Source organism: Mustela lutreola, chromosome 5 (assembly GCF_030435805.1).
Source record: "Mustela lutreola isolate mMusLut2 chromosome 5, mMusLut2.pri, whole genome shotgun sequence".
In the NCBI taxonomy this organism is placed as follows: Eukaryota; Metazoa; Chordata; class Mammalia; order Carnivora; family Mustelidae; genus Mustela; species Mustela lutreola.
Window position 1 is genome coordinate 85,955,429 of NC_081294.1, and position 13,861 is coordinate 85,969,289.

General features: G+C 38.2%; 1 protein-coding gene and 1 pseudogene across 1 annotated transcript in view; one reads left to right on the forward strand and one right to left on the reverse strand.

Moving 5' to 3' along the window:
• Positions 1-4,194: 4,194 nt before the first annotated feature.
• On the reverse strand, positions 4,195-6,694 carry LOC131831157 (WD40 repeat-containing protein SMU1-like; annotated as a pseudogene).
• Positions 6,695-6,807: 113 nt separating this feature from the next.
• The window catches only part of IL31RA (interleukin 31 receptor A), a 54,313-nt gene continuing 47,259 nt past the window's right edge, over positions 6,808-13,861 (forward strand). Inside the window, exons 1-2 of the mRNA XM_059173359.1 lie at positions 6,808-6,813; positions 7,611-7,701. Of these exons, the coding sequence (XP_059029342.1) occupies positions 6,808-6,813; positions 7,611-7,701 (97 nt within the window). The remainder of the gene's footprint in view (positions 6,814-7,610; positions 7,702-13,861) is intronic.

The following is a 13,861-nucleotide window of genomic DNA, read 5'->3' on the forward strand; positions in this document are numbered from 1 at the left end:
TTAGCCTTCATGTATTTAGGTTCTTTCCAAATTTCCTCTGTGATTTAGTTCTAGTTTCAGAGCATTGTGGTCTGAAAATATGCAGGGAATGATCCCAATCTTTTGATACTAGTTGAGATCTGATTTGTGACCCAGGATGTGATCTATTCTAAAGAATGTTCCATGTGCACTAGAGAAGAATGCGTATACTGTTCCTTTGGGATGGAATGTTCTGAATATATCTGTTATGTCCATCTGGTCCAGTGTGTCATTTAAGGCCTTTATTTCCTTGTTGATCTTTTGCTTGGATGATCTGTCCATTTCAATAAGGGGAGTGTTAAAGTCCCCTACTAATATTGTATTATTGTTAATGTGTTTCTTTGATTTTGTTCTTAATTAGTTTATATAGTTGGCTGCTCCCACGTTGGGGGCATAGATATTTAAAATTGTTAGATTTTCTTGTTGGGCAGATCCTTTGAGTATGATATAGTATCCTTCCTCATCTCTTATTATAGTCTTTGACTTAAAATCTAATTGATCTGATATAAGGATTGCCACCCCTGCTTTCTTCTGATGTCCATTAGCATGGTAAATTCTTTTCCACACCCTCACTTTAAATCTGGAGGTATCTTTGGGTCAAAAGTGAGTTTCTTATAGACAGTTTATTGATGGGTTTTGTTTTTTAATCCATCCTGATACCCTATGTCTTTTGGTTGGGGCATTTAGCCCATTAACATTCAGGGTATCTATTGAGAGATATGAATTTAGTGTCATTGTAATGTATGTAAGGTGACTATTACTGTATATTGCCTATATTCCTTTCTGGTCTACTACTTTTAGGCTCTCTCTTTGCTTAGAGGACTGCTTTCAATATTTCCTGTAGATCTAGTTTGGTGTTTACAAATTCTTTCTATTTTTGTTTGTCTTGGAAGCTTTTAATCTCTCCTTCTATTTTCAGTGATAGCCTAGCTGTATATAGTATTCTTGGCTGCATGTTTTTCTCATTTAGTGCTCTGAATATATTATGCCTGTTCTTTCTGGCCTACCAGGTCTCTGTGGATAAGTCTGTTGCCAATCTAGTATTTTGTACATTACATTGTACATTACAGACTTCTTGTCCCAGGCTGCTTTGAGGATTTTTCTCTTTGTCACTAAGACTTATATATTTTACTATTAGATGATGGGATGTGGACATATTCCTGTTGATTTTGAGGGGGGTTCTCTGCACTTCCTGGATTTTGAAGCTTGTTTCCTTTGCCATATTCGGGAAATTCTCTCCAATAATTCTCTCCAATATACCTTCTGCTCCCCTCTCTCTTTCTTCTTCTTCTGGAATCCCAATTATTCTGTTGTTTCATCTTATGGTGTCACTTATCTCTTGAATTCTCTCCTTGTTGCCCAGTATTTGTTTGTTTCTCTTTTGCTCAGCTTCCTTGTTCTCTGTCATTTGGTCTTCTATATCATTAATTCTCTCTTCTGCCTTATTTATCCTAGCAGTAAGAGCCTCCATTTTTGATTGCACCTCATTAATAGCTTTTTTTAATTTCAACTTGGTTAGATTTTAGTTCTTTTATTTCTCCAGAAAGAGCTTTTATTTCTCCAGACAGTGTTTCTCTAATATCTTCCTTTTTCAAGCCCAGCTAGCACCTTGAGAATCGTCATTCTGAACTCTAGATCTGACATATTACTGAAGTCCGTATTGATTAGGTCTGTAGCCTTTGGTACTGCCTCTTGTTCTTTTTTTTTGTGGTGAGTTTTTCTGCCTTGTCGTTTTATCCAGATAAGAATATATGAAGGAGAGAATAAGGTACTAAAAGGATAGCAGAGGAAAATGTGCTTTAACCAAGTCAGAAAAGACCCCAAATTGTGGGGGGAAGAGAGGGAGTAAAAAGAAGTTCAGGAAAAAATAAATAAATATATATTAGACTGGTGAATAGAACAGAGTCACCCACTTAATTTTGGGAGTATTTTGGTCTCTTAGAATAAACTACCTCCCCAAATTTTAAAGAATGAGGAAAAAAGACACACACACACACACACACACACACACACACAAAATAGGGGTAAACACGATGAAGGGATGGACTATGACTATAAATAGGGGTAAACACGATGAAGGGATGGAATATGACTATAAAGATGAAATTTTTTAAAAAAACTTCTAAAAAAGGAGTTAATAAGATAAGTTGGTTGGTAGAATAAAGAAAAAGAAAGTGGAAAGAATTTGTTCAGGCTGGAGACTAGAACAAAGCCCTGTGCTAGATTTAGGGTATATTTTGATCTTTTAGAAGAAGTTGTATCCCAAATTTTTTTTAGAAGAAAAAACCCTATGTGTATACAAAAGATAAAGTTAGATACAATGAAGGATAAAATATGACTATAATAATGAAGGTTTAATAAGATTTTTTTAATGAAAGATATTGTTAAGATAAATTAGTTTAAAAATGCTAAAAGAGAAAAGAGTAAAAGTTTAAAAATTTTTAGCTTAAGAAAAAAATAAAATTAAAAAAAATTAATTAACTCTGTAAGACTACAGCATCATGGGGAGAAAGCCATGAATTCCATGCTTTGCTTTCTCCTCCTCTGGAATTCCGCTATTCTGCCTGGTAAGTGAACTTTGTCTTGGCTGGATTTCTTGCTGATCTTCTGGGGAAGGGGCCTGTTGTAGTGACTCTCAAGTGTTTTTGCCCAAGGCGGAATTGCACCACCCTTACTAGGGGCCTGGCTAAGTAATCCGCTAGGGTTCAATTTCCAGAGCTTTTGTTCCCTCAACACTTTCCATAGAGTTCTGGGAGACAGGAATGAAAATGGTGGTCTCCCAATCTCTGGCCTAGAGGTGCTGGGAGCTTGGGACCCACTCCTCAGTGTGCCCTCAGAGAAAAGCGCTCAATCACTCCTGTCTCCCTGGCCTCTGGCCATGCTCTGAGCTCACCTAGCCTGTGACCAAGCATCTTTGTCTCTGGCATACAGCTCCGCCTAGAGTCTCCAAATCCAGAGATCCCTGCGCTCTTCCAGGGGGTGACCCTGGATCTTGTGGTGTCTCTGCTCACAGAGCAGTGGTCTGACTGTGCCACAGTTTAAGGTAACCCCAAGCTGACAGCTCACTCCTTGGCTCCATCTCTGTAGGCAGCTTCCCTGCTCTAATACCTGCAAGATCTGCAACACTCAGACACCCCTGATCCTTCTGTGACCCCGCGGAACCTGGGACAATGCTGTCCCTGCATGGGTTTCACCCTGGCTTAGACTCTGGAGCAATGTCCCTCAGTGGAGCAGACTTTTAAAATTTCTGATTTTGTGCTCTGTTGTTCCGCTGCTTGCTGGGAGCCGGCCCCTCCCCCCATGGTCCATCTTCCTGTCTCTTTGGATTCACTTCTCTGCAGGTCTTACCTTTCAGAAAGTGGTCAATTTTCTGCTTCTAGAATTGCTGCTCTTCTTCTCTTTGATCTCCTGTTGGATTTGTAGGTGTTTGGAATCTAGCTGATCTCTTGCTACCTGATATCATCTCAGCCTGCTACTTCTCCACCATCTTCACATGCTAAGAGAAACTGGAAGATGAAGCATCTCCTCCTTTTTTTTTTTCCTGCTTCTTGTCTTGTCCACAGGCACTGTGCATAGCCAGCAGTAATTGCTTGGATTTGTTTTCAATCCTTCTTCTCATAACAGTAACTACTATTGAGTTTACACTTTAAAGATACCACTGGTTACTTAAGTGACATCACTATGTATTCTAAGAGTCCTTTAGTCCAATGTGAAATTTTCATAGTGATGTGAGAATTCTGGGCATCTCCATTAAATGCTGTATTCAAATGAGGTCCCACTAATGAGAAATTATGTTTCTAGGAAGTGACTTTTTACTGAAGACAGTTGTTCAAAACTGCTACATTTAGAAGTTAGGGCTGATGACCTGGGGAATGCAGGAAATGATCTGATTTCCTCCAGAGCATGGCATAATCTTTGTGTATTTTCTAGAGCCCAGAGTCTTTCTACACCCCAGAATTGCTCAGAGTTAGGGAGGCTAAATTACTCATTTGGACTTAAAGACACTGATGGGTTTTTATTTTTGTTTTTTTTCTGAACATGAATTTTCAAAAGATTATTATTGTGCCTAAATTCAGATAATTGTTGAGAAAAGGTAGCCCCCCCCAAAAAAGTAATATATGAATATGTCTTCACTTAAATACATGCTCTTTAAAAAAAAAAAAAAAAGAAGTGGAATTAGGGTCTCCAGAGCTTTAGGAGTCCATTCTAACTATAGGTAGCAATAGGTTTGGATGAGTGTGATGTGGGATACCAATCACACCTTTTTCATGAAAGAAAATTCTCTACAGTTTGCCAGTGACTGTGCTAACACGGTAGAGCACAAAGTCCTCCCCTACACAGTATATCCGTTCACCATGGAGGGGGAGGGCGCAGCAAGCAAATTCACCACCACCTCTCTCCAAGAGCTGAAGCTCCTGACGATCTGACCCTGCAAGGTCATGGTGACCACTGTTATTTCATCTAGTGCATGCCACAAAGTACTCCAGGTTTTAGGAAGCAGCATCACACTGTTGACCATGGTACCTGTCCCTGTAGCGCTGCCCAGGGCTTTAAAGTTATTTGAACATTGTGTAGTCTTCATATTCCACATCTTTATAGGGCAATCAGAAGATGCACAAAGTCCATCTTATGTCAAAGTAGCTTCACTAATGAAGGGGGGATGGATGCAAAATTCCTTTGGAGTTTTCCCACATTTTAAACTATGAATTCTAATTTTCTCATCAGAAGAGGCACTAAGGATATGACTACTTTCTTGAGAACAGGTGACACCTTTACTGTGCTCAAAGGGAGCGGGGAGGATTCTTTTCTTTAAATATTTATTTTAAAAAGAGAGAGCTAGAGTGAGTATGGGAGTGAACTTGAGTAGGGTGAGCGACAGAGGGAGAGAATCCTCAAGGAGATTCCCTCCTGAGCATAGAGCCTGGCTCAGGGCTCCCTTTCACATCCCTGAGATCATTACCAGAGCCAAAACCAAGAGTCAGTTGCTAACAGGCTAAGCCGCCCAGGCATCCTGAAGCTAGTCTTTCTAATGACTCAAGTCTCTTGTTCACGGTCTCCTCCCTTAATTATCAAAGAAGGTTTCAAAGCATCACAGCCATAAAGATTTTGGTTTTGAATCTCTTTCATCAAGACTGTGGTTAGGTCTGATGAGTTTCCCTGTTTTGGAGTATATCACTCCAGTACCAGGAAACTTCATCATTTCCTCCAGGAGATAGTACTGGATAAATTCTTCCAACTTCTCCTTTTTTTTTTAACCATCAACATTTGAAAGTCTGAGGGGACCTGTCCTTTGGGTTCTCAAAGTCTCCTTCCATTTAAGATACAATCAGTCAAGTAGTTTCCTGCAACTAAGTGATGATAATTATTTTCCAGATCCACCTGTCTGAGATTATGACCAGATTTCCTTGGCCAGAGTTTAGAGTGAACTCAAACTCTACAACTGCATATTTACCCCCCTGATTTACTCCCACAGATAACTAGGATGGCCTTTGTGCACTGATTTTGCTAGTTGAACTCCCATTTGAACTTATTTCTAAGTTCCTTAGAGGCACCTCAGATTAGTTCCTGTTTACTACCCACAAACAGTCACATTGTAATGGTCCTCTGGTGTGTGAAGGCAAGTGGAAGAAGCACTGGAGGGCCAGGGAAGTGGTAGAATGAAGGGCATCATTATTCATCACCGCTTGTTAGCTTTCCATAGTCATTGGCTCATTTCTCAGATGCTCCGCACACTTGTTGCACTTAATGTGATATTTGCTATTAGTATCCATGCTTCTATCTCTGCAAGTAGATTGTGGTTCTCAAATCTTTTTCCTTCTCAAACCCATTTGGAGGGATAATTTATATGGAGCCATTAGTTACAGTAGCTCACTTTGGTATCCTCTCCATCTTCTGACTCCCTTCTCCTTGTTAAAAACCACTGAACTAGAGTGAGGTTGGGGACAGGATCATCTTTTATTCTAAACACCTAATGTGTGGCTGGGACACTGATGAGTGAATAAGATAATACTTGAGATCACCAGATGAGTCAAGGGGGTGTCAGGATTAGAGCACTTGGGCAGTGTCAATTTCTAGAATGACCCTCTCTGCAACTACTGCAATTTTTTCTAGTTTTGTCTCTGAGTGTGACTTAGTACTGATGATTTTTTGAGAAGGATTTTTAAAATTCACAAATAATAGATGACTATTCTCATTTTAAAGGAGGCAAGCAGTAATCATTAACTGTAAAATATTTTATTCAATAGCTAATACTGATAATTTCTTTAAATTAAAACCTCTTGTCAGAATAATAATTTTAGTTTTCACATCCATAATTACTCATTTATTGAGAATTTGAGCATCATAGTTTTTATACAGTTTTCATGGTAGGGCCTCCCTCCCTTTCCAGAATGATTTTAGGACTAGTATAAAGGCATGTCTTCTAGGTAAGAAATGGAGAAAATTAAGACAATGTTCTGAATAGTTAGGCACTGACAAACGCCAGTAGTGTTACAACTAATTTTGAAGAACACCTTTACTCTTCATTAAAAAATTTTAAAATTTCTCTTTGTTTTATGCTCATTTAAATAAAAATGTTAATTTCCTGAGAGTGTAACTACTGCTATTGAGTAACAGGTGGTTAGTTTTGTTGTTATGTTACCGGTCTCTTATTGTTTCCTGATGATATTTTTACCATTACAGACCCAAGTTCTCATTCTGCTTTATTGCCCTGGGCATTTTCAGTTAGTAAGATATTTCAATTGGTTTGTATATGAGAAAATTTTAACCTGGGGGTTTTCTCCAGAAATGATGCACGTGAATTTTTCTCAAATGATTTATTTTGTTGAGAAATCTTTTTCTTTTTTCCTATAATGATCTGTCAGATGAGATGTGGAGTCCTTTATTTCTTCCAGAAATGAGTGATTACTTTTACATTTGCCTTATCCTTAGATTATCCCACCCTCTCTTTGTGGGATGAGAGATAGAGTCAGCAGCCTTTTTGTTCTAATTGATTCTGTTAACAATATTGTATGCCTGTCATGTACCAGTAGGTACTCAAATACGTAGACTTTAGAAAGGGGTAAGAAGAGTTTCCCTAGGCAGAAGCTCTGTGTACAGAAGCCAACAAGTAAAGTGCTAAACATCATTCTGTGTGACATGTGCTACAGTGGAAGTGGCATTTGCCAAAAATGAGGGGGAAAGGACATTGTAGGCAGAGGGCACCACATGAGCAAAGCATGGGGATGTGAAATACCACGGCACTTTCGAGAAATTAGGAGTCGTTCCATCTGGCTGCGGTGCCTAAGACCTGAGGCAGACATGATGGTCTCTGATCTATACAACTCACAGTACTTTTTTTCTTGGTGGCTAGTGTACTTTTCGTGTTACATAGTGGAATGAATTTTGGGTAAATTAAATGTTGACTGGGGCTGATGAAGAAATTGTGAAGGGATCCATGTGATAAAAGACAAAAAATATAAATTAAAAAGAAAGTCAGAAAAAAAAACAACCAAAAAACCAAAGACTCTCCCTTAAAACCCCCAGAATCTGTTTGTCACTAAGAATGGAGTTATTTAAAAGAGATAGGAAATCCTGACTGATGACGTTTTCAGTTCTCTCCTCAGCCTGCCTGCATTAACTTGGGGATGATGGGGGTGTGGGCACTGTGGCTGCTCCTTCTACTCTGCAAATCCAGCCTGGCAGGTAAGTTGATAGGTGCCCTTTTATGGATTATATGATTCTTACTAAATTCTTTGGACAAGAACTGTGAGTTGGAGTGCAAAGGGACTCCTGGACCTTGGGCATATGTGGATGAACAACAGGGGATTTGTGAACTCCCTGAATTTCTGTGGATGGGTGCGTGCATGTTGATGTATACATATGTGTGTGCAAATTTGGCAAGATGGCCTATCATAGTTTCAGATATGACACCCCAAAAGGCCAAGATCCACTGTGTTAGAGTGGTAGTAAGTTCTTATCTCAATAGTTTTTATGATAGGAACAGTCGTTTCATGAAAAACACACACATAAAAACAAAAATATATAACCACAGTATTTTCAATAATTTCCAAGGATATAAAGGGAAATGATGACATAACACATTTTACAATGTTCCACCTTAAGACTGTGGGACAACTTAAGACTATGGGCCTTGCAGATTTATTATCCATTACTTTGATTGCATCTTATATTTAAAAGAATTAGGACCAGAGAGGGAAATTGGGGAGTGGGTACTGGGAATGTAGAGAAGGCATCATGTCATGTACCAGTTTGCTGGGGCTCTCATTCTTACATATTGAGCGGCTTAAACTATTTTTTCATAGTCCTGGAGGCTGGAAGTCCAAGATCAAGGTGCCCATGGAGTAGTTGATTTCCTGACACCTCTCTCCTTGGGGCATAAATAGCATTCTTCTTGTTTCCTCTTTGTATGGTCATTCCTTCTGTGTGTCTTAATCTCCTTCTCTTATAAGAACACCGGTTGAATTGGATTAGGGCCTACTTTAATGGTAGGTGGTAACTAATGGTCTCAATGGTAACTAAAATCTTATGGTCTCAATAGTAACTAAAACCTTAAAAACCTTATCTCCAAATAGAGTCACTTTCTGAGGCAGTGGGGGTTGGGGCTTCAACATATGAATTTGAGCATATATAATTGAAACTGTAACATGTAGTAATTGGGGGTGACCAAGAGGTAGTCGTAACTCACAGATAACATCTTCCAGACCTCTCCTCTGGCATGGACTGCCTTGTAGCCCCCTGGGATATACCGTGGTCCTTAGGAGTTTTATAAAGACCCAAGAGTACTGGCATGTACTCTAGAGTGTTAAGGTCATGAGAACACATGAAGAGAGAAAACTACTGATAAAATGAATTCTTCTCCCAAGTCTTAGAATCCTGGATATTCGGAGCAGACTATTTTTTACATTAGTCAGGGAAAGTTGTTCATGCTGCAAGAATAAGCAAGCCCCATATCTCATTGTTTAAAACAGCAAACTCTGTATGTCCATTAGAGGTAAGCAGGAGCCCAGGGTAATGAAGGCTCTGCCACCCTAAGATGCTATCATCTCAGCATGGATTTGCAGGGTGTGCAGGAACAGAAGAAGGAGAGAAAGGAGAATCATGCACCACAACTTAAATGATCCTCTCACATGGCCATGCCTGATTTCAAGGAGGCAAGAAAGTAAGATCTTGCTGCATGTCCAAGAAGGGGAGATATTGATGAGCACTAGAAATACTACTGAATATACCTTTTATTTATCACAAATATGTTCTAGAGTAAGGGATTAAAATATTTCATTCCAAAATATGCTACTTTGACATGGGGATTATTTTGTTGTAGAGGCAGAGGAGAATTAACAGATGCAAAAATGAAGCTTGCTGCCTTAGTTTCCCATACATGTTTACCTTCTTGTAGTTTCCTACCCTCGGAAAGTTAAATTCCTTTTCCTTTGTCTTGTTTGGTCTGCACAAATTTATTGTATTTTTGTTAAGATGCTATGTGAACCCAAGATCTAACCACCTCTTCTAATTACTTTTCATTGAGGTTTCTCCTGAATGATATGCACTGCATGCATTAGTAAACTAGTTTTTGGGGGCGCCTGGGTGGCTCAGTGGGTTAAGCCGCTGCCTTTGGCTCAGGTCATGATCTCAGGGTCCTGGGATCGAGTCCCGCATCGGGCTCTCTGCTCATCAGGGAGCCTGCTTCCCTCTCTCTCTCTCTGCCTGCCTCTCCATCTACTTGTGATTTCTCTCTGTCAATAAATAAATAAAATCTTAAAAAAATAAATAAACTAGTTTTTGTTTTGTTTTGTTTTTTGTTTGTTTGTTTGATGCGGGATTTGATGTGGGGCTCTATCCCAGGACCCTGGGGTCATGGCCTGAGTCAAGGCAGATGCTTAATGACTGAGTCCCCAGGCGCCCCTGGAAAATCATTTTTAAAACCATTTTCTCTTTTCCTGATACCTGGGGAACCAGATGGTTCTGATTCTGGGAGCCAGATGTTTGATTCCTTTTCTGACTTATGGCTCTTCTATATGTTAATTATAGCTTCTGAAGGAGTGAAGGGAGGTATTCAGGGAAGACTGGGAAAGTAAAGTCACTGAGTTTTTACCAGGGTGTGTTTGGATCCATAAGGATCTGTTTCTACATTGGTTTTTGTGGCTGGTTCTGAATCCAGCCAATTCAAGGCAAAGTAAGAATGAAAAGGAAATAAAATATGACTGTAGGAGGCCAGAATGAGAATAACACAAGACGAAAGAATATTCTGGGGATACAAGAAAAAACTTCTTGTTTCCTCATTCTCCAACAAAGGCTTAACTTTGAAATCCTGCTAAGGGTTGGTGTGATGGGTCTAAGTGAAATGCGTGAAGTGAAGTAAGGGGCAAGGTAATATTCAATGAATATTAAAAATAAACAAACAAACTTGTCCAAAGGACTAAAGAGCAACCAATGTGTAAATAAAAACACACACATGAGCCCACTGCCATCATTTCTGAGTCATGGAGGCAGAGAGTTGCTAAGTGTGAAGGTTGTTCCTCTGGGGATATTATGGGCTGACCTTTGGTTCACCACCTTGTCGGGTTTTGCATATTCCTGCTGGCAGTGTGAAGTGTGGAATTTGTTAATCTGGAATTTTTAAAAAAATATTTTAATCTAATTCCTATGTAGTGAACATACAGTGTTATATTAGTTTCAGGGGAACAGTATAGTGATTCAACACATCAGTACATAACCCAGTGTTCATCATAAGTTTCTCCTTAAACCCCATCATCTATTTCACCCATCCCCTGTCTACCTCCTCTCTAGAATCATTAGTTTATTTTCTAAGAGTTTGTTTCTTGGTTTGCCTCTCTCTTTTTTCCCTTTGCTCATTTGTTTTGTTTCTTAAATTCCACATATGAGTGAAAGCATATGGTATTTGCCTTTCTCTGACTTACTTTGCTTAACATTATACTCTCTAGCTCCATCCATGTTGTTGCAAATGACAAGATTTCATTCTTTCTTATGGTTGAATAATATTCCTGTGTGTGTGTGTGTGTGTGTGTGTGTGTGTGTTATAACATATTCCTTATCCATTCATCTATCATTGAACATTTGGGCTGCTCTCATATCTTGACTATTATAAATAATGCTGCAATAAACATAGGGGTGCATGTATACTTTTGAATTAGTGTTTTGTATTTTGGGGGGTAAATGCCTCATAGTGTGATTACTGGATTGTAGGGTAGTTCTATTTTTAACTTTTTGGGGAAACTCCATACTGTTTTCCATAGTGGCATTCCCAGTTTACATTTCCACCAACAGTGCAAAAGGATTCCTTTTTCTCCAAATTCCTTACCAAAACTTAACACTTTCTTGTGGTTTTGATTTTAACCCTTCTGACAGGTGTGATGATAAGTGAAGTTGAGCATCTCTTCATGTGTTGGTTGGCCATCTGGATGTCTTCTTTGGAGACATATCTGTCTTCTGTTCATTTTTAAATTGGATTATTTGGGTTTTTTGTATGAGTTATGTCAGCTCTTTTTATATTTTGGGTAATAACCCTTTATCAGAGATGTCATTTGCAAATATTTTCTCCCATCCCCTTGGTTGTCTTTTGGTTTTGTTGCTTGTTTCCTTTGCTATGCAGAAGCATTTTATTTTGGTGAAGTCCCAATAGTTTGTTTTTGCTTTTATTTCCCTTGCTTCAGGACCTTTATTTAGAAAAATGTTGCTATGGCTGATGTTGGAGAAATTACTACCTGGCTCTCTTCTAGGATTTTTATGGTTTCAGGTCTCACATGTAGGCCTTTCATCCATTTTGAATTTATTTTTGTGTATGGTGTAAGAAAGTGATCCAGTTTATCTCTTTTGCTTCTGTCTAGCTTTCCCAACACCATTTGTTGAAGAGAATATCTTTGTTTCATTGAGTATTTGTTCCTGCTTTGTTGAAGAATAATTGACCACATAATTGTGGATTTATCTCTAGGTTTTCTTTTCTATTCTGATTTTTGTGCTAGTACTATACTGTTTTGATTACTGCAACTTTGTAGTATAACTAGAAGTATGAAATTGTGATGCTTCCAGCTTTGTTTTTCCTTTTCAAACAAAACTGCTTTGACCCTTTGGGGTCTTTGTGGTTCCATACAAATTTTAGGATTGTTTGTTCTAGTTCTGTGAAAAATACTGCTGGTATTTTTATAGGGATTGCATTAATTGTATATATTGCTTTGGGTAGTATTTTTTTCTTCCAGTCTATAAGCATAGAACGTCTTTCCATTTTCTTGTGTCATCTTCAATTTCTTCCATCAGTGTCTTATAGTTTTTAGAGTATAGGTCTTTCATCTCTTTGGCTAAATTTATTCCTAGGTATTTTATTATTTTTGGTGCAATTGTAAATGGAATTGCTTTCTTAATTTCTCTTTCTGCTACTTCACTATTAGTAGCTTTATTAAATATATTAAATCAACAGATTTCTGTATGTTGATTTTGTATCCTGAGGCTTTAATGAATTCATTTATTAGTTCCAGTAGTTTTTTGGTGTAGTCTTAAGCATTTTCTATATATAATATCATGTCATCTGCAAATAGTGAAAGTTCTGCTTCTTCCTTACCAATTTGGATGCCTTTTATTTCTTTTTGTTGTCTGCTTGCTGTGGCTAGGACTTCCAGTACTATGTTGAATAAAAGTGGTGAGAGTGGACATCCTTGTCTTGTTTCTGATCTTGGGGGAAATGGTTTCAGTTTTTTCCCATTACTCTGATGTTGGCTGTGGGTTTTTCTTTCTTTCTTTTTTTTTAAAGATTTTTAAAATTTATTTGAGAGAGACAGAAAGCAAGCACAAGCAGGCAGAGGGGCAGAGAGAGTGGGAAAAGGAGGCTCCCTGCTGAACAGATAGCTTGACCTGGGGCTGGATCCTAGGACCCTGGGATCATGACCTGAGCAGAAGGCAGACATTTAACCAACTGAGCCACCCAGGCACCCCAGCTGTGGGTTTTTCATATAAGGCATTTGTTATATTGAGGTATGTTCCCTCTATCCCTATTTTGTTGAAGGTTTTTTTTTTTTTTTTTTTTAATGAATGGGTTATACTTTTATACTTTTTTAAATGGTTTTTCTGCATCTATTGAAATGATCATATTTTTTTTATCATTTGTTTTATAGGTGTGATATATCACACTGATTTATTTGAGAATATTAAACTACCCTTGCAACCCTGGAATAAATCCCACTTGACCACAGTGAACAATTTCTTTTAATGTATCATTAAAACACCAGCTTCCTAGTGTTTTGCTAAGGATTTTTGGATCTATATTCCTCAGAGATATTGGCTTGTAGCATTCTTTTTTGGTAGAGTCTTCATCTGGTTTTGGTATCAGGATAACGCTGGCTTCATGGAATGAATTTAGAAATTTTCCTTCCTCTTTTATTTTTTGGAATAGTTTGCAAAGAATATATATTAAATCTTCTTTATATGTTTGGTAGAATTTGCCTGTGAAGCTGTCTGGTCCTGGACTTTTGTTTGTTGGGAATTTATTGAGTACTAACTCGATTTCCTTTCTACTAATGGATCTGTTCAGATTTTCTATTTCTTCTTTTTTCAGTTTTGGTAGCTTTATATTTCTAGGAATTTATCCATTTCTTCTAGGTTGTCCATTTTGGGTCATGTAATTTTTCACAGCATTCTCTCACATTTGTTTGTCTTTCTGGTTGTTATTTCCCCTTTTATATTTGTGATTTTATTTAGTTGGGCCCTATCTCTCTCTTTTTAATGAGTCTGGCTAGAGGTTTATCAGTTTTTTTGATCTTTTCAAAGAACCAGCTCCTGGTCATTGATCTGTTCTATTGTTTTTTAGTTTCTACATCATTTATTTCTGTTCTAATCT